Here is a 21,837-nt window from a genome sequence, read left to right as displayed (position 1 = left end):
ATGAGTGCAGGGTCCACCTGTATCATTCTCATCTTCTCAAGTGGTTCTGGCTGGTTCGTGTTGAAGTCACTCGAGAAGTCAAAAAACAAGATCCTCACAGTCACGTCAGAGGAGTCCAGGTGGTTAAAGGTGCTCTGCTGCATGTAGATAAGAGCATCATCCACATAGATGAGGCTGATATGCAAACTGTAGAGGATCCATGTACATCCTCAGCCTGGGTCTTAAGTCAGAGAGGACAAGCCTCTCAAGAGTTTTCATAATGTGAGAAGTGAGGGCTACCGACCTGTAGTCCGTCGAGTCAGCAGGGAGGCAGGAACCGGTATTCTCTGAAGGTGCAAGCTCAGGTTGAAGAGGTGTGTGAGGATGCTACACAGCTGACTGGAGCAGTTTCTTTGGAGTCTTGGGTTAAATCCATCAGGACCTGCTGCTTTTCCATGCTTGAATCTGTCCAGTTATCTCTTCCTCTGAAATGCTTGGAATGTTATGGGTTAGCCGGTGGAGGGGGAAGATTGAAAGACTGAAAGTGGGGGTAGACATGTAGAAGGACAAGAGGTGCCATGAGGAGACTGAGCTGGTGAGCTTGTTTCCCTCCTCAATCTTCGCCTTCGGTTCTTCATGCGGTGCCTTTGCTCTGACCTTCCTGTAGGCTTTCTTTTGGTTTAACAGACCTTTGAGACTGCTGCTAACTCATTTTTTCTTGTCGGGGAAGCATAGAATCCCTTTACTCGGTACACTGACATCAACACAGAAATGGATGTGATCAGAAATGCTGTCTGTCAACCCCCCCCCCCCCCCCCCCCCCTGACTCACAGAAAACATCACAGTCTGTGGGCTGCAGGGATTCTTCTGCTTCCCTGTTCCACCATTTTACAGTCCTGGAGGTGGCTGGGATTCTTTAAACAACACGAGTAGCTGGAAAAGAGGTGAACAAGATTGTGGTAAGATCCACCGAGGGGAGGCAGTGCCGTGGATGTGTATGAATCTCTCACATTAGCATAAAGAAGATCCAAGTTCTTATCTCCTCTTATAGGCCAGTCCTCAAACTGTCTGAAGGTGGAAAGTGTGCTGGAGAGGGAGACATGTTTGAAATCTCCATGTAGGAGGATGAATGAGTCCGGATACCTTGTTTGTAGTCTTGTGATAGATGCGTGAACTACGTCCCAGGCAGGTTCCGAGTGTGCCGAGGGCAGAATGGAAACAACAGCAAGTAATACAGCTTCAAACTAAGTGCTAAGAATTCAATGTTCTCATTACAGATCCTCTCCCTGATCGTAGCATGCCCAGGGTTACACCATCTGTTATTACCAAGCAGAGCTTACTGCTTGCCGCTTGCCTTGGCATCCCTGACCCCTCGTGTTGTCAGAAAGCCGCTAAAGGAGGCATTGCTCACCGGAATACAGTCTTTCAGCCACATCTCTGTAAAACACACAAGGCTGACGAGGGTCTCAAGCTCTTCCATCTTGTTGTTCATAGAGGGAACGTTCCCTTTCCATGGTCTCCCCCTCTGTGTCCTTTTCTGTTGTCTCCGTCTGACTGGCGCCATCTTTATTTAAACTTACACTTACACTTCTGGTTTTGTGGCCTAACCAAACAAGATACCGACACTTGAGAAGTGCTTCTAGACTGGCTTCACTTTTACCAGACTGTTCACTGTCTGTATACTAAGCTACTGTAAGCTGCCCACATCCAGCTTCAGATTCAGATTCAGCGAACAGACGTGAAAGTGCTGTTAATCCTTTGACAAAACTCTCAGCTAAACCACAAATAATCCTAACTTCACATAATGAATAACTGCTCCAAAATTAAACCTTTCTGTGGATTAACGTTAACAAGAGGGGAAAAAAAGTTATAGTTAGTACAGGGCATTAAAAAAATGATGTCTGATGCTCTGTGCCATCCCTGCTGTGCAATAATTGAGCATATTAAAATGTAATTTGGGATGTACGGCATTAACAATAACATTTAAAGTATTTCATAGCAGGTAAAATGATTTAAAGTGAACCAAAGCAACGGTAAAACAAATTAGAAACTGCTCTGCAGAGGAAGCTCCTCCCGACCAATTAGCTGGTCTGAGGTCAGATACAGAGTCAAGAAGAGGATCCGAGGTGAAATATGGATGAGCGGCTCACAGGGGGAGCAGGCGGCATCTTCGTGAACTTGGTCAACTTGGCAATATGTGGTGTGTGTGTGGCCTAGTGTTAATGTAGACCTTTCAATATTCTAATCTAACCTTGAGAGTGTGTGTTTAGGGTAACAGACGATGCCCGAGAAAATGAGATGGACGAGAACCTGGAGCAGGTGGGCGGCATCATCGGTAACCTGCGCCACATGGCTCTAGACATGGGCAACGAGATCGATACCCAGAACCGCCAGATCGACAGGATCATGGAGAAGGTACAACAAAAGGCTCTTTTCTTACTTTCTGTGTCATTCTGCATAGAAACAGCTTTAACCAGGCCTAAAGGAAAAGTTATTTCAACTTTCCTTAACATTTTAGTACACATTGATCTGGAACTGCTTAATTTATTTTTAATGAAATCAAGACATAAAAAACTTTCAGTCACCATCTTCTTAATTTATCAGAGTATGACTGAGCAGATTTCTAACTTTTATTCTCATCCAGTTTCAGGATGTTGTGCCTTTTTTTACCACCCGTGGTTGTTTCTCTCCACTGTCAGAAGTCAGAAAGGCTTTTGACAAATTCACAAATAAGTTTGAGACTGCACAAAATTAGAAAATAGAAACATTAAAGCAAATGGGAAAAAAAACTATTAGGTTTAATAACTTTTAACTCATCTTAAAACTCTAATTAAAGATTTTTGTGTCGACTTTGTCTGAATGTGTCTCAGTGTCTCTGTTGAAATAATTGACTGTTTGACTGTAATTCCTTTTCCGTTGTTTTTAGTGAAAATGAATGAAATCATGTTTTGATAACCACAGACCAATAGACGTTAATGAATTACACAAATACACAGAGTCAAGGGAAGGACACAGATTGGAGTCTAGTGCATAGGACTTAATTATTAATATTAATACTCACATATGACCATGTATGTAGCACTTCCAGTAACTTTCTTGGCCAGTTCTCTTTAAAACTCTGACCCCCACACTTTGAAAGTTTTTGAACTAACTTAGCTAAAACACCAACCACCAACATTCAATCTGACATTCTTTTTTTTTTCTCTCTCTCTCTCTTTTCCTTTTTCCTTCATCCAGGCTGATTCCAACAAGACCAGGATTGATGAGGCCAACCAGCGTGCCACAAAGATGCTGGGCAGTGGCTAAACGCCCCCCGTATCGGAGCGTGATCGTCTTGGCATCCCGCGGCGCACATCAACAGGCGCTGACATGCTTTCATCATGGTATTGACCTTCTAGGTTTGCACACATGCACATATCACCTCCCCTCCCCATTGTAAATGTTGTTCTGTGTGTCGTCTGTCAAGCTTTTTCAAGATGATTGTCCTCGTAAAAAGATGATTTCTTATACTCCTTATATCATTCTTTCCAAAGGTTGTATATAGTGCTGACTTGATGGCTCTCTAGCTCACCTGTGAAGTTTTTATTCTCTTTATCAATATATATATATATCATATATTATTATACATCATATATAATATATATATATATATATTATATATAAGTACACTGCTCTGGATGACAAGTATATAATAGGAATGCTATACAAGCTGTTTGTTTTTATTCTTTTTCCTTTCCAGTATCTCAGTATCGTCATAGTAAAACTGTGTCATTCCATTTAGGCTTCTGTCATGCTCCTTATTTTAGTGTTGTCACGACAAAAAAAAAATAGGAGAAGACTGATGGAAACACATGAGTAAAGATTACTAAGCTACGGCACCGATGAATGGGATTGCAAAGAGCACTTACAATCAAAAGGCAGTCGGTTGGTACATTTTCTTTCATCGCAATCATACTGAGTTACTGTTTAGACAATGTGCTATTAGACTCTGTAGCTGTACTAGACATTGCATTCCAAGTGATGTGAATTGTGCATTCCCTGCATGACAAATGGTAGATTTTAGTCTTATAAATAAAACCTGTCTGAAAAACATATATAAAAAATTATAACATGGCAGTAGCAAATTGACAAAACGCATGCTCAGTATTAGGACACAGTTGATCGTTCCATACTCCTGCAAGTTTGCAATAGTGCCACTCTTTCCGTCTCGATATATTTACCGACTGTGACCATCTCGTTGTACAATAATGCAAAAGGGATCAAAAAAACTGAGATGAAGAGGAAAAAATGAGGACTTTGGGTTGTATTGCAAAAAATGATGACCTGTTTTCTAAATGATTATGCAGTTCAGTGATGAAGATGTTGATTATGTGCTGAAAGATGAGGACTGGTTGTGTACTGTAACATAGGTTTTGGATGCTCTGAAAAAAAAAAATAAAAGTTTGCAATGTAAAGCCAAAACACATATTTCTGAGACCTTACTTTTATAAGAAGACTGTATCTGTAAGTTTATTCTCCCCGTGTGGTTTGTTATTGGTAAAAAATATTGATAATATTGAATAACAATAACTATACTCTGAAACACAAATACACACAAAAGTTTTTTTGTTTTTTTTTTGTTTTTTTTGTTGCTTCTGTACTTTAGAGCTATGCACAACAAATCGCCAAAATGTCGACTATTTAGATTAAGGTGAATCAATACCTAAACCTGAATGACACAATAGGTTAAACTGTGAGATCGATGTCCTCAGCGCATGTAATATTAAAGACTCCCTCTCTGTATCCTGTCAGTGTGTGAAGTGGTGGACATTTTGTAGCTAGCTGAATTGATTAAAAGTAATAAACCCTAGTCCCACCCGTGTCTGTCTTTATTGCTCCTGTGGGTTGAGACACTTTTTGTCTCTTTCTAAACATTCTCATAACAGAGAATTCCACCCAGTTTATGCCTTTGTAAGTTACAATGTAGATTAACACAGTCCACCAAAGAGCAGGGTTGTTAGTGGAACTATGAATAATACACTGACAGTCATCGAAATAGAAACTGTAGGGTGTTGACATTGATGTAGGCTGTGTGCGGCTACAGTGGGCTTTAGCGAATGTAGAGGGTCCATGAAGCCTTTTTATGATGTTTAAAGTTTCACATTTTATGTGATTAAATGTGTAGTTGACACATAACATAACAATGAAACTTCTTGAATAAATAAGAAAATAAGTAGAAAACAAATCATTAAATAAATTCTCATATAACATAACAAATTCTCATATAACATAACATATATAATTTCTGATAGGACCTTGCTTTGATGTTTTCTCCTTGACTTAGATTTTTGCTTGCCTTGTACCTCACTTGTAAGTCGCTTTGGATAAAAGCGTCTGCTAAATGACTAAATGTAAATGTAAATGTAAATAACCAAAACTGTTTCAACTTTAGCAAAAGATAACAGGATTTCTGGGGGACCTTCAAAAAATAAATTGTTTTATTTGTCAGTAAGTTATAAACGTAACTAAAATTTGAGCTGCCAAATACTTTCTGCTAACTTTAAGGACACAGTATGTACAGTACTGCAGTAGTACTAGTTTATACGAACAACTTATATAGAGACATTTGATTCTGATTTTTGGTTTGTTTTTCTACTGGAGACACTGTGAGGTTTTTCAGATGAAGACAAATAAAACTGCACCTGGAATGAAGCTGCAGAAGGTGGATTTTATGAAAGAATGTTTTCGAAAGTAGTGTCATAAAATCTCACACGAGTTTTCAGGCGTTGTCATTGTCAACATCGTATGTTCATATTGACGTAGTAGAGCTACTGTACCAGACACAGCAGAAAAATGTTAACTAGACCCTTTTTTTCCTAATGGGGGTCATTATGTGTCTGAAATCAATACCATTGAATAAAGCTTTTATTGCTCTTGAGTGTCCGAGCAAATATTGTGTGTTAATGTCTAATGTGTCAGGAGGTGCACTTTAGAAATTTGAAGTTTCATACTAAATGGTACTTAATAAAAGCCTATATAGATTCAATAAAATCAGTGGGTTCGGTTTGTGCAGAGCAGAAAGTGCAGCTATTTTGGGATTTATTTGTTGGTCACTTACAAACAAAACCAAGACAGACATAAGGACTGAAGGACGGAGGGATCAACAGAGGAGAACCACAGAGCATCTGCTTATTGCTGGAGGCAGAATTGTTTTTCTAAATGTCGAAACATGGAAACTATAAATTACAGAATCTGGAGTGCAGCTCATTATGATAAATCTGTGTTTTGGCATTGTAACACCGAATGCAAAAAATTAGCCACAAGTAGTTTATACAGGACCAATGTAGGGCACAGACACCAGGCAAGACCGTAACTAATAAGCACACAGGTAACAGACGGGAATAAAACATAGTCCAACTAAACTAGAGGGAAATTAAGAGCAGTAACTAATACAGGGAGCATCAAACAAACAGGCAGAGGACATAACAAAGGAGAAGCAAACCACAGACCAAAACCATGACAGAGTCCAGACGGGGATCATGCGGGATACAGATACAAACAGACACAATACAAACTTGTGCTGAATGCAAACAAACCGAGTACCAGCATACAACGAACCGGCCGACAACAGCAGGGTATAAAAGGACAGGGTCAAACACATCAGGACAAAACGAGGAAGGTAAAGACACAGCAGCAAAAGATATAAAAAGATGTTGTTTTATTATTAGGAAAATTATGAACCATCATATGAAATAAATGGGAAGTGCTTCCCAATGCTTGGTTTGGACTCTATGCAGACTGGTCTCAGACCACCTGAGATGCCTGAGTCGATTCAGATCAGAAAATGTATTTTTGGCCCTAAACCCATCACGGTTTTACATAGCAGCTTCATATGATATGATGTCAACTGTGTACATTTCTGAGAAATCTTAGAACATTTCTGATTGACTCATCCTTCAAAGAGAGCACTACAGCAGAAGAAGATGATGAAGATGAGCAAAATCCTAAATCCTCAATCCAACCGTCATGTTTGATCCTTGCCATGTTCATGAAGGACGGCGGAAAAACAAAAAAGAAACAACTACATTTGTAACAGTATTAGATTTGTCGTAACTATAGCTTTCTTTGGCTGTAGGGGGTGACAGCTACTGTACATCTCATCTACACCTGAACTGCTGCTGGTGTTATCTCATCATTCCTGCAGGTGGTGCAGGCTGGCGAATGTCACTGACTGCTAATTAAACCATTACATGAAAAGGGAGAAACAAAATAGTAATAAACTGTGGTATTATTAACGGTGGAACAAGCTTGTTCTTCCCAGGGAATTCGCTTTCAGGCTTTTTGAGGCAGTTGGTATGAACTTAAAAAAAACTCTTGAGAAAACTCCTGAACAAAGAAAAAGCATCAGTGAAAACAAGTGCTGCAATAAATACAGCTCAGTTGCCAGAGGACTCTCTCTCTCTCTCTCTCTTTCTCTCTCTCTCTGAGGTTCATCCATTATTCAGCAGGATAGCAAAAATACCTTTGAAGGAGTCCAGAGGATAGTACTCAAGCACTCTGTAATCTCCTACTGCTGTTGCTTCATTGGTAATTTGCTTTTTTTCTGTATCCGTGCACAAACATCACCTACGTTGTGGGAGGTGAGATTTCAGAAGTGAAATGTGACGGCTCCATATGTAAAGCAGTCCTCCAAAAATCACAGGATCAGTGGCTCGACTCCTGATTCCTCCTGGTCACAAGTTTCCTTGGACAAGACACCGAACCCCGAAAGACTTTTCAGAATGAAATAAACACAAGTGTCTGCTAAATGTTCATCTAAGATGGCTCACACATCTGGTTGGGGAAATCTCATTTTTTTCATCCATTTTGGTGCAATTAGGACCCGGCAGACTCCAAAATAAAGGAGGCCGGAATCCAGAATCTTTTGCCTTTGTGATGACCACCATTGTGAGGTTTACAAAAACACAGCTGTACAGTGTTGTGTCAAAGGTTTTCAGTCTTTGGCCAAATTAGCAAAGAAAACGTTGCTTCTGAGAGCAGTCAAAATGTTCTTCGAAATAATCTGGCAGTAGGCAAAAAAAAAAGGTCCATGCATCAATAAACAAAGATTTGATCATTATTACCACAATTATTCAGGTTTTCATATTCTGCCATATGTCAACAGTTCCTATTTATCTGAATCAGTTCTTTCCAAACTGTTCACTTGTAAGTTTTCTTAAGCAATAATTCATACATTAATACAAGGGTAGTAATATCAGAACAGCCTTCCCTCTGGTTTAAATGCGTGTCTACCACGTTCATATTTTTTCCACCATAGCAAGCTGCAGTGAGTGAGTTTTCAAATGCAAACCATAGGGAAGGAGGCAAAGAGAGAGAGAGAGACTGGAGAAAATAATGCAACACTGTGCGTCGTCAGCACTGTTATACTGATGCTTATGAGTTGGCTGTGAAAGTTTGAAAAAAACATAACTTTGCTTAACGACCACTTGCTAGTGGGTTTTTTTTTCACTTTTACTTTTAACCATATGTCTCAATCTTCCTCAGCAGATGCAATTTATTGAGTTGTAATGGAGACAGTTAAGTTGTCAGCACCGTTTATCAGAAACTAATTAGTAGACTTGATTATCATTATACACATAAATATTAAACGCACAGGGGTGTGAATTTTAATCATCTGATCTTTTAGCAAAGTTTTATGACATCGTAGTAGAAATCCATACTATACAGTGTGTCACCACACATGGGAATCTCACTGACAGTAATGTGGATATGTAAAGTGAGTTCTGCTCACTCAGACTGTGGTTGGATGAGCGTGTATGTTCACATACTGTATCCGTCTCCAGGCAAAGCCTCAGGGCTCCAGCTTCACCCCTCATTTTCTCATTCTAGCCTTCTCCCCCCCCCCCCCCCCCCCCCCCCCCCCCCCCCCCCAAAAACACACACACACACACTCTTCTTGTTTTCAACATGTCCTCTCTCTGCTCACCTCCTTTTAGTTTTTTAGTTTCCTCCTCCTCCTCCCTCCCTCCCTCCCTCCTCCTTCTCACTTTCTGCTCTGAGTTGTGTCTGCGGCCTCTCTCTCGCTCTCAGTCGCTGACACAGACACAGTCTGGGATTGAGTTTTGTCCGAGTCAGCTTAATAAAGCCTGCAGAAACAGCAGCCGTCTGCAACACACACACACACACACACACACACGTAGACACAGACAGACATGGAACAGATATGCACATAATGTGATTTTGTGGATATTACAAAATCCATTCACTGAAATAAACAAATGGTTCATATATTTCAAACACAAAAATGTGTTTGATGGTTTAGAAGGATGAATCTATTCTGTTAAACATCTAGGTCGTACCTGGCTTTATTGTTTTCTTTTTTTTTTTTTTTGCAGTGCTTCTTTAATAAATTAACCAAATAGCAAAGCAACCTTAAACTAGTACTGCTTGTTTTATTCTTTACCTCATTTTTACTTTAAAGGGAAATGCCAACATTTTTAACTAAACAAGTGTTGTTGGTGAATAAATTGGAACTTTTCTGTATAAGATACAGCCTCCTATTTACTTTTAAACATTCAGTGGATCATTACATTGCATTATGGGCCATGATTTTATCAAACCCTACATGAACTCCCTGAGTCTGAATGAGAAGCACCAGTAAATGTCTGCAGTGATTAAGCTAAATCCACTCCACTTTAATTCAATCTGATTGAAAAGTCCCAAGGAAGGAATAACTGAATTTGATAATTACAATGATAAGATATCGTCTTCTTATTACATTTGGCACTTTTCTTTTTAGTTGGCTGCTCTACAGTTTTGTACAAATATGTCCATCCATGCAGATAATTTGGTTTATTGTTTTGTCCACTTTTTGAGGCACCTGATTTCTCCACACCTATTCATCTGAACTGAAGAATTTAGTTTGAAAAACTATGAGAGCTTTATGATGTACTTATAATAATCTAAAAGCAAGTATCTCTTTCTTTCTATTAGTGATGGATACACATACAGAGGGTGTAATCATTAACTCAACAAAAAAGCCCGACCTTTGTTTCACCAGAAACGAAAGAAAAAGTAAAAAGAGGAGAAATAGGCCAGTTTGTAAGAATGCGTTAAAGTTATCAAATTAGATTATTCTAGTTTGTACTAAAATACAGATGTATTATGTATAAATCTGATGCTACCCATCAGTCTGAGCCTATGGCAGCATAACTATAACTAACTATAAGCTTTATCTGTCATAATCTGGCCCATTTCCTGTTCTAGACTTTTGCTTTGTAGCCATTTTTCTCCACTTCCTGTTCTAGACTTTTGCTTTGTAGCCATTTTTCTCCACTTCCTGTTCCCTGTTCATGTCATCCTGCTTTAACACTCGTCACCACTCCTAATTGGTTACATCTGTTCCCCTGGTTATTTAAACTTAGCTCTTGCCACAGTTCCCTGCCAGATAATCTGCATTTCCACTGTGACGTTTCAGCCTGCATCAAGTTCATCATCAGTGTCTATGGTTCAGACTACGCATGGACCAGTTTTTCGGCATCACTTTGAGACAGGATGCTCCTAATTTCGACAATGTCCTGTAGGTGGAAGAAGGCTGTTCTAAAGATTTGTTTTTCTATGTGAGGTAAAGGACAAATCCTGGTCAAAAATAACTCCAAGGTTCCTTGCAGTAGTACTGGAGGCCAGACTTATGCCATCTAGAGTAACGATATGGTTGGACATCATGTCTCTGAGATTTTTGGGCCCAAATACTATGACTTCAGTTTTGTCTGAGTTTAAAAGTAAAAAATTGTGGGACATCCAGGCCTTTATGTCTTGTGAGCATGCTTGAAGTTTGATTTTGTTTCATCTGGTTTTATAATAAGATATAGCTGGATGTCATCAGCATAGCAATGGAAATTTATGGAGTGTTCTAAAGAGATTGCCTGAAGGAAGTAAATAACCAACCTAGTGCAGTTCCTTTAATCCCAATTACACCTTCCAGTCTTTGTAATAAAATAAGCAATGGTATCAAAGGCAGCACTAAGATCTAACAGAACAAGTAGAGACTATTCCATTATCTGAAGTAGCCCACATTGTTTCCCGGACACCACCTGTTATGGTTTTTAACCTGTTAATGCCTATTTACCGGAGGGTGCAGCGTTCAGTAAAATATCATGTGATAGTTCCATGTGATTTCATAGTTCCAGTGTTCGGAACTATATGAATCCTCCTGCCTAGGATGGGCCAATGACCCATATGACATCAGGGTTATTTACTCTACCCAAGACAAAGCTCCTCCAGAGCCACAGAAAACGGATTGACCCTGATGAGTACAGTGAACTGGATGTGTACAATTGATGGACTGCTCCTTTAAGGATAAAACTGGGAAATGTTTAGTGAAGACTGGGGATGAAAAGGTTCTGTATGAATGTGGGGTACAAAGCTGTTTGTAAGTGTCCGCATTTAAAGCAGGCGAGAGGCCGATGTGAAGACAGCAAAATGATGGGGGGGGGGGGGGAGGGAGGTTATGAAATGCTACAGTATGCTGTGTTACGTGAACATGAGGGGTGGAGTGTCCCACAGGAGACAGGGAGCTAATGAGGACAATGAGAAACAAAGTGTGACAGAAACGGGATGAAAGATTCAGAGAGAGAGAGACGACTGGCTGCCAGCTTCACTGCAGACTGAAGCAGCTTTCAGTCTAAATATAACACATACGCGGTGCATGTAACTCCAAGAGAAATGCACTATTTAGTTACTGAGCTGACAATGCCAGTGAGGCAGCAACGTCTCGGATTTCAGAGCATTTAATACCCTGAGGGGAAAAACATGCTGAAGGAAGGATTATGAAACGAGACCAAAAAAAAACATACACATGACATTTAATAGAGAAATTATAACAATAGATTTCATTTATGAAATGTGACTGTCATTACTTTCTGCACTGCACTTCACAGGTAAATGATGAAGTTCTTACTTTATTTCCTTTATTTTGAACCTTTCTTCTCTGGGTCTGGCTTCCTGACCTCATACAGCTGCAGTTACTCTGTTACACACCTGTTATGTATTAATCACTTTCCTTGGTCCAGCTTCCTGTTGCAATAACTCTTTGCAACTTGTCCCTGCGTCACCGGAATGAGAAACACATTTTTGACCGTGGGATTGTTGACTTCAGGTTGTTTTAGTTTAGAGCAACTTGGGAGATGTAAGATTCGTGCCTGTAATTTACTAAAGGGTGTAAACCTCCAGTCTGCAGTATGTGAGACCTAAAACTCATTGTGACTGACTGTACATAGTGGGTACAACTTGAAACAATGAACTTTTAAATACAATACATGAACTGTTACATGTGTACAACTCACTTTTTACAAAAGGTATTAATTTTCTTTCAGGAATATTATACCAGCCGTATTTTATCATACAGTACTTTTACTTTGCATGTAAATGCACTTTTATTTTCACTTGGGCATTAGGCTGGATTGGAATATTATTGCAGCGTTGTTAAAAACCTGTTTTCCTTTTTCTTTTTTTACACGGTATTTGATCAGTTATACCTTTTCAAAAAGAGCTGAAAGAATATATATTTATTCAGAGGCGGTAGAAGTGCACAAACCAATATGCAATAAAAGTACAGAATTTGCCTGAAGCAACCCTCCACTGCAAATAGAAATACCACTTCAAATTCTTCAAGTTGGAGTTCAAAAATAGATGTTCTAAAATATACACATAAAAAAGTACAAGTACTCCTCTAAGAAAGTAACGCAGTTAAATAGTACAAATTTGACGTTAACATGCACAAGTGTGTTTCAATTTAATTCCTGTACAAACTCTCAAGGGACCCAAAGATGGCAGAAATAGCTCTGTGTATAAATGATTCAATTGGGGATAAAGTGGACAATCGGGCAATAGGATGAATTTGGTGAGAGAGAGAGAGAGAGAGAGAGAGAGAGAGAGAGAGAGAGAGAGAGAGAGAGGGAGAGAGAGCTTGCAGGTATTCCTCCAGCTCACTAGATGGCGCAGAAGACCAGAACTAAGGAAGAGATAAAAGTGAGTTTTCAATTCGCAGGGTTGGGCCTGTGAGGTGTGTTTCTTAGTTAGGAAGGGAGGAGAATGGAAGAATAACCAGGATCAAGATGGCCTCCGACCGTTTAGGTGTTCTCAAAAAGTCAGTCAGATCAAAACTCACTGAACCAGGGGTTTAGACAGAGCAGGCAGAATAAAGACAACAAGTAGTGCACAAAACATGGAGGCTTATATCAAGAGTGAGGGACGCACAGGCCAAAGATCAACAGCTTGTCCCTTCAGGGGTCACCACAGTAATGTTCTGCATGTATTTTTACACACAACCCTCCCATTTTATTTGTCAAGGCTCAGGACCAAGGTTGTCCCTTGGTGGCTTGGGTGGGGCCACACCTGGTGGGATGGGGTTTGAACCTGCTGCCTTCTAAATCCCATCCCAATGCTCTACCACTGATCCACCAGGACTAACAGGAACAGGAAGGGTGATCATGGGGATCATGACTGTAATAAATTACAAAATAAGAGCCAACATTTCCTAACAATTTGGTCTTGAACAAAAAACTTCACAGCTGGTAAAGTTGAACCCATTTTAACTAATTTAAGTCCTGACAGGTAGTAAATAGGAGTACGAAGGATGATTTATTATATCACCCGCTTTAGGGCTGTACTCAGTCACGGTTGTGTCAATCCAGCAAGTGTGAATCTCAGGCTCATGCAGGCTCATGATCCTACAGGCGAGGAGGAGAAAGTGGAGAGGAGCTGGCAGAGGTGAGGGACATAACATGACATGAATATCGGCACAGCCACAATGGCGGAGTGGAGATGTGCAGGGGTGGGGCTGCTCTCTGTTCCACAAAGGGAATCCACTGCAAATTCTTGTACATTCACCACCACTCCGCCCATCGCGCCAACAGATTCTCATCACGCCGCACTTATGAGCCATTTAACAGAGAAGCCACCCCAGTGACATTTTCTGTTGGCAGACGCTGTGTTTTCACTGCACACACAGAGCTGAAAGCCAGTTTGTGTGTGTGTGTGTGTGTGTATTTGTGTTGAATGAGGGAGCTGTTTTATGGGAGTGATGGTGACAGCTGGGGGAAGGGAGACACTTGGGACAGAGAGAGGACACGGCGAGAGGGTAGAGTAAAAAAAGTAAAAAATAAATAATAGCTGCTCTAACTCTTGTTAACACTGACAATCGTCTTCACAGATTGAAGTGAGGTCTGCTACAGTACCTCAGCATGACCTTCTCGTGTTTGTGTTTCTCCTGGTTTAAATGCTGCAGCCACAATCTTTCATTCCGGGCCATGCACCATATCTGCATCCTCAAAGGCACAAAATGACCTCTGCTGTCATGCCAGGCTGTAAATATTTGTGAGCAATGAAGAGCAGGGGAAACACTGGCACCTGGTGGGGGAAACGGGCTTAGTTAGTCTGGGTGGAAAACTGTAGCCTCACACAAGCTTGAAGCCACTGGGTATTTATTGTGTGTGTTCATGGAAGAATGGAAATGTGTTCATGTTAATGGAATCTACATGGAAATAGAAACGCAATAAGCATAGTTACTAGTTTTTGTTGTTTGTTTGTTCGTTTGTTTTGAAAAGTAATTCCTCAGCTAATTTTACTGTTATCAAGTGTTTTTATCAGCTCATTAATATGATTTGGTAGGTAGCTGTCTAGTTTTGTAAAGTCTGATAAACAGGCAACGGGCACCAGCTAGAGTGAATATAAATGGGAGCCTGAGTGGTTGTTGGTGACATATTTTAAATACAGAGAAATGTAACAGGCTTAAAGACAGTGACAGGTTGGTTGGTCAGCTGTTTGTTCCTAAATCTGTACTTCTGAATGATTGACTCTATGATTTTAAGCCAAACTGGCTACAACATTGGTTGGGCACAGAATAGCACATGATAAGAACCTACTGAACCCACTAGGATGTAGCAGGTCAAACAAACTGCCCAATTTACTCCCATTTGAGTAGTGTCTCTTCAAATGTCCCTGAACCTAACACCAGTAACAAGCATCAAAGCCTCCTAGGATGAGACTGCAGCTTTAAGCATTGGGTCAGCCCTGTGAGGGGTCCATGCTTTCCTTTACAAATGCAAGACTGGAACAGATTCCTGTTTCACTCCGAAAGTTTTGAGATAAATGACGAGCGAGAAACGAAACGAAACCATGGGAATCAAATTGGATGAGCCATTACAAAATGTTGTACAATAAAACATTAACTAACCTAAAATAAAAACACATCACGTTCGCTACGGTTCATCAAATCACTCATAGCTCAAAGAAAAAAGAGATGCAGGTGGTGAATTGAGGTGAGGGGCAGAGGATAAAGGGGGGCCGCATTAATATTGAGAAAGGTGGAAAAACGGAGAAACAATGGATAAAAGCGATGAATCCCTACAGATGACTCATCACATTTAGACTCCACTGGTCGATGCCGGTCTAAACAACATAATGAGATGGTCTGATAAAGGCCTGTGTCTCTTGCTGCGATCAAAACATTGGCTGACCTAGTTACAGGTGCGGCAGAGGAAAAGTTAATGCTTTTCGCCACCAGGATGCAAAGGCTGCCACATAGTCATAATAAGAAGGAGTATGTGATCGTAATGTAAAATATATTCTAAATATATTTAGAAAATAAAAATATAAGATAAAACCGCTGGGTCATTTAATGCAGTTAGTGGTGCTGTGTAGCCATGTTTTGATGGTCTGAGGCTCCATGGAGGATGAAACTTACTCCCAATATTCAAAAAACTGCTGAAAAACAGAACTCTTCTGCACGTGCACTTAAATCTATTTTTTTTTAAATAAAAAATGCTCTTTCTTGTACTTTTCTGATAGGACACTTTGGTGTTTTCTTCTGCCTTGTACCCCACTTACTAAACTACTAAATGTAAATGTAAAGGATGTGGCAAAGCAGGAGCAAAAAGGGGGGCTAGGCCATCATGGGGGACAGGAGGAAGATCACTGTTGCTCAGCATCAGGATGTCCTGAGGGGTAGATATGATACAGACACAAACAGGAGCCCTGTAACCATGGAAACTGCATTACTATTCTCATATGTCTACAGTAACTGCGTACACTGTACTGCACCACATGCATCACAAGCACCATGTAGAAAAGCTCCTCTGCTGTTACTGTGATCATGTGACATGAGATCATGTGGTGTCGTGTTTATGCTACAATAAGATTTACTTCCTTTTCACCCGTGTTTCCAAGTCAAGTGATATTTTGTTTTGGCTGTGTCTAACTAAGCGATTTGACCAGTGATTCAAATCTTCTACTGTATTTTCTGAGATGTAAAACTCAATTGACTGGACATGACATGGGCACCTGTGATGAATGTAGCTTGGTAGGGGTTATGCACAAGGTGTATCATGATGGCAAATAGAACATGACGGACTACTACCCTGGTGACACCCACCGTGGGTGGGTGGGTGGGTGGCAGCTCAGTGACAGAGCATAGATGAACTCAATGTTAAAACATTGAAATAATGTCAGCTACAGTCAATCAGGGGTAACATTATGACCACCTGTGCAATTTAATGGAATCCACTACAGTGGCTATGCCATGAATTCTACTTTTACAAGGGTATAATATCTTAGTTTTTATGTTGAAACTGTCAGAAATGTGATAATTTTACTGCCTTTATTATTGAAGTCGCGTGATTAGTTGAATTGTAGGCGTTAAATTGGACTCCAGTGCGACTCCACTACCTATTTTGACCTTAATAATACATATGTGATATAAAGTATATGTATATTCCACATTATTTCCAATTTTGGGTGCATTTTGTTTGTACTACCTGGTTATTATTGTTTTATTTAAGTAATAAATGTCCTGCTACTATTATTAAAAATACTGTTACATTGTTATTACTGAATGGTTACCAAGTATTTCCTTATCAATACCCTAGATATTACCCCGAATTACCTTATTTCTTAAATATTACCCCCACTGTTACCCAGTCATTACTGAGGTGTAAAGTCCTACCAAAACACAAAAAACCTTGGACACACACAGACTAAAGCTTCTGAATCGTTTTGCTTGCAGCATCAGCACAGTAGTATTCAAGCTCATTTTATTCATTGATAGTCCTCTAAATCGGTCTCTTCGTTCCTGCCAGACCCCATGCTTCAATATAAAGCCATCATACTGAACGTAAGTCAGCCAGCAAGACAGTAATAGACTGTAAAGAGCAGCAATCTTGGAGGAACCTTATAACTCCAAGTATGGTGGATTTTACAGTATCATAAAGTTGGCTTTGTGTCTCATAGGCAGAGTTTAATAGCGAAACTAAGCCCAACTTGTTTAAATAAAGGCTTTTATTCTGAAACAGCAGAAATCCTTTTTAGAAATAATGATTTTTCCACATTTTGAATACATTTCAGCAGATTATGCTTTTATTATTATTAAACTATTAATGCAACCGCAAGGGGGCACAAGCCAGTGTCTTCTTGTGCCAGTCCCAAGTCTGGATAAATGCAGAGGGTTGTGGCAGGAAGGGCATCCGACGTAAAACACATGCCAAATCAAACATGCGAATCGTGACAAAGACTTCCATACCGGATCGGTCGGGGCCCGGGTTAACAACGACCGCCACCGGTGCTGTTGACCTACAGGGTACCGGTGGAAATTGGACTACTGTTGGTCGAAGACGAAGAAGAAGAGGAGGAAGGTGTGTTCGTAGGCAGAGAGAGAAGAGGAAAGCTAAGAATGTAGGACTGAAAGTAGGGACTTTGAATGTTGGTACTATGACAGGGAAGGCTAGGGAGTTGATAGACATGATGCAGAGAAGGAAGGTGGACATACTGTGTGTCCAGGAGACCAGGTGGAAAGGTAGCAAGGCTAGAAGCTTAGGAGCAGGGTTTAAGTTGTTTTACCATGGGTCAGATAGGAAGAGAAATGGAGTAGGAGTTATATTGAAAGAGGATTTTGTGAGGAATGTTCTAGAGGTGAAAAGAGTATCAGACAGGTTGATGAGTCTGAAGCTGGAAGTTGAAGGGGTGATGTTCAATGTTGTGTGTGGTTATGCCCCACAGGTAGGATGTGAGTTAGAAGAGAAGGAGAAATTCTGGAGTGAGTTAGATGAAGTGATGCAGAGCATCCCCAGAGGTGAGAGAGTTGTCATTGGTGCAGATTTCAATGGGCATGTAGGTGAAGGGAACAGAGGTGATGAGACTGTTATGGGCAGGTTTGGTCTTCAGGACAGGAACGCAGAAGGTCAGATGGTGGTTGACTTTGCAAAGAGGATGGAAATGGCTGTAGTAAACACTTTCTTTCAGAAGAGGCAGGAACATAGGGTGACATACAAGAGCGGAGGGAGAAGCACTCAGGTAGACTACATCTTGTGTAGACGTTGTAATCTGAAAGAGATCAGTGACTGTAAAGCATTGGTAGGGGAGAGTGTAGCCAGACAACACAGGATGGTGGTGTGTAAAATGATGCTGGTGGTGAGGAAGATAAGGAGGACTAAGGCAGAGCAGAGGACAAAGTGGTGGAAGTTGAAAAAGGAAGAATGTCGTTTAGTTTTCAGGGAGGAGCTGAGACAGACTCTGGGTGGTTTGGAGGTGCTTCCAGATGACTGGACTACTACAGCTAATTTGATCAGGGAGACAGGTAGGAGGGTACTCGGTGTGTCATCTGGAAAGAGGAAAGCAGACAAGGAGACTTGGTGGTGGAACGAGGAAGTTCAGGAGTGTATACAGAGAAAGAGGTTAGCTAAGAAGAAGTGGGACACTGAGAGGACTGAAGAGAGTAGACAGGAGTACAGGGAGATACAGCGTAAGGTGAAGATAGAGGTGGCAAAGGCCAAACAAAGAGCATATGAGGACTTGTATGCTAGGTTGGACACTAAAGAGGGAGAGGTGGATTTGTACAGGTTGGCCAGACAAAGAGATAGAGATGGAAAGGATGTGCAGCAGGTTAGGGTGATTAAAGATAAGGATGGAAATGTATTGACAGGTGCCAGGAGTGTGATGGGAAGATGGAAGGAGTACTTTGAAGAGTTGATGAACGAGGAAAATGAAAGGGAACGAAGAGTAGAAGAGGTGACTGGTGTGGAGCAGGAAGTAGCAAAGATTAGTAAGAGTGAAGTGAGGAGGACATTGAAGAGGATGAAGAGTGGAAAGGCAGTTGGTCCTGATGACATACCTGTGGAGGTATGGAAGTGTCTAGGAGAGGTGGCAGTAGAGTTTTTGACTAGTTTGTTTAACAAGATCTTGGAGAGTGAGAGGATGCCAGAGGACTGGAGGAAAAGTGTACTGGTACCAATTTTTAAGAACAAGGGAGATGTGCAGAGCTGTGGCAACTACAGAGGAATAAAGCTGATGAGTCACACAATGAAGTTGTGGGAAAGAGTAGTGGAAGCTCGGCTAAGGGCAGAGGTGAGTATTTGTGAGCAGCAATATGGTTTCATGCCTAGAAAGAGTACAACAGATGCAGTATTTGCTTTGAGGACGCTGATGGAGAAGTACAGAGAGGGTCATAGGGAGTTGCATTGTGTCTTCGTAGATTTAGAAAAAGCGTATGACAGGGTGCCGAGAGAGGAGCTGTGGTATTGTATGAGGACGTCTGGAGTGGCAGAGAAGTATGTTAGAGTGGTGCAGGACATGTATGAGAGCTGTAAGACAGTGGTGAGGTGTGCTGTAGGTGTGACAGAGGAGTTTAAGGTGGAGGTGGGTCTGCATCAAGGATCGGCTTTGAGCCCCTTCTTGTTTGCTCTGGTGATGGACAGACTGACAGATGAGGTTAGACAAGAATCTCCCTGGACTATGATGTTTGCAGATGACATTGTTATTTGTAGTGAGAGCAGGGAGCAGGTGGAGGAAAATCTAGAGAGGTGGAGGTCTGCTCTGGAAAACAGAGGAATGAAGCTTAGCCGCAGCAAGACAGAATACATGTGTGTCAATGAGAGGGACCCAGGTGGAATGGTGAGGTTACAGGGAGCAGAGGTGAAGAAGGTGCAGGACTTTAAGTACTTAGGGTCAACGGTTCAGAGCAACGGTGAGTGTGGAAAAGAGGTGAAGAGGCGAGTGCAGGCAGGTTGGAACGGGTGGAGAATAGTGTCAGGTGTGTTGTGTGATAAAAGAGTATCAGCGAGAATGAAAGGAAAGGTGTTCAAGACGGTGGTGAGACCAGCAATGTTGTTCGGCTTAGAGACAGTGGCACTGAAGAAAAGACAGGAGGCAGAGCTGGAGGTAGCAGAGCTTAAGATGTTGAGGTTCTCTTTGGGAGTGACGAGGATAGACAGGATCAGGAATGAGTACATCAGAGGGACAGCTCATGTTAGATGTTTTGGAGATAAAGTCAGAGAGGCCAGATTGAGGTGGTTTGGACATGTTCAGAGGAGAAACTGTGAATATATCGGTAGAAGGATGCTGAGGTTGGAGCTGCCAGGCAGGAGGCCTAAAGGAAGACCAAAGAGGAGATTTATGGATGTAGTGAGGGAGGACATGAAGTTAGTTGGTGTGAGTGAAGAGGATGCAGAGGATAGAGTTAGATGGAGGCACATGATTCGCTGTGGCGACCCCTGAAAGGGAGCAGCCGAAAGGAAAAGAAGAAGAAGATTATTAAACTATTGAACGTTGTAAAAACGACGTAAAACATCGTAGAATAGTAAAACCATGAGTTTCATAGGGACAATCTCTTCCTGTTTTGCACTGCAGAAACAAACTTGGTTCACCACGGTCAAGCTTCACATACCCATAGAAATGTTATTAGTCAAACTAAAGTGTTTCAGCCTGACAATAATTGCTCACTTACAGCTACACCTCTTTTTGACTTTGGCTCCCACCACAGGCTCGTGGCCAAACCTCTACCTCAGCTGGCTGAGAGATCCACTGTCTGAAAAGCCCTATTCCACCAACTGCCAAATAGAGTCTTGGCCAAATGATCCCTGCAAGTGTTAAGAGCACTTTCCATTCTTTCACAGTGCAGGAAGTCAAAGCTTTTAAAAATTATTATTATTATTATTATTATTATTATTATTATTATTATTATTATTATTATTATTATTATTATTACTACATCATGCAGTGCAGAAGCTGTACTGGTTTAGGTTACCTAAAGCCCACTTCCTGAAATCGAGCAACATCCAGTTGAAATGTTGTGCTAATACAAACCCTACTGCAAAAACCTCAAGAAACCATATATTTCTCTTTTTTATCCAAACAACAATCTGGACCATATTTGGAGAATATCAGAGGAGTTTTTGATGTGCTTTGTTTAAGGGCAAATAGTATGTCAGTATATTTAAATAGGTAAACTGTATTTTAATAAAATACTACTAAATTTGTGGTGTAACTTGTTAGCACTGATATACACCGAGTCCGGGCCCCACTTCACAACTTACTGGACTTCAAGGACCAAGTAGACTCCTCCATGGAATCAGGATCCCCGGATGGCAGTGGCCTGTTTAATGCACCCTGCCACCCTTCAAAAATAGTTTGAGGAACACAACACTGACTTTTAGCTGTGGACTTGGCCTCCAAATTCTCCAGACAATCCATTAGAGCATCTGTGGGATGTGATGGAAACGTCGGTCCATGGAGACCCCAACTCACAACTTACAGGGCTTTAAGGATATATACTACAGGCAGCTTAGTGCAGGATACCACTTTGTGCTACCCTACTGCTACAACAAATATCCTTTATGTTTTTTTGGGGGGGACACAAATAGAGGAGAAACAGTTAATAAAGCCCGTGTAAACAACAGCTGAGGTAGCCATCATTATCTGATGAGAAGATATTTATTTTCTCACGTTTTTGTTTGACAGTTTACACTGAGCTTTCTACTTTTTTATCAGCTCGTCTTCTCTGAAAGTGGCAAGAAAACAGTTAATTTATTTATCATAAAAAGGTAAAAAAAA

At 40.9% G+C, this 21,837-nt stretch overlaps 1 protein-coding gene across 2 annotated transcripts in view; it reads left to right on the top strand.

The window, feature by feature from the left end:
• snap25a (synaptosome associated protein 25a) overlaps window positions 1–4,828 on the top strand; it is a 33,245-nt gene extending 28,417 nt beyond the window's left edge. For both annotated transcript variants that reach the window (XM_067481105.1, XM_067481104.1), the window contains exons 7-8: window positions 2,250–2,394; window positions 3,217–4,828. In XM_067481105.1, the coding sequence (XP_067337206.1) occupies window positions 2,250–2,394; window positions 3,217–3,285 (214 nt within the window). In that variant the 3' untranslated portion in view covers window positions 3,286–4,828. The remainder of the gene's footprint in view (window positions 1–2,249; window positions 2,395–3,216) is intronic.
• Window positions 4,829–21,837: the final 17,009 nt, after the last annotated feature.

The sequence above is a fragment of the Channa argus genome, chromosome 17 (genome assembly GCF_033026475.1).
Source record: "Channa argus isolate prfri chromosome 17, Channa argus male v1.0, whole genome shotgun sequence".
In the NCBI taxonomy this organism is placed as follows: domain Eukaryota; kingdom Metazoa; phylum Chordata; class Actinopteri; order Anabantiformes; family Channidae; genus Channa; species Channa argus.
The sequence above is the reverse complement of the archived record's forward strand: the minus strand, read 5'-3'. Positions and strand labels throughout refer to the sequence as shown.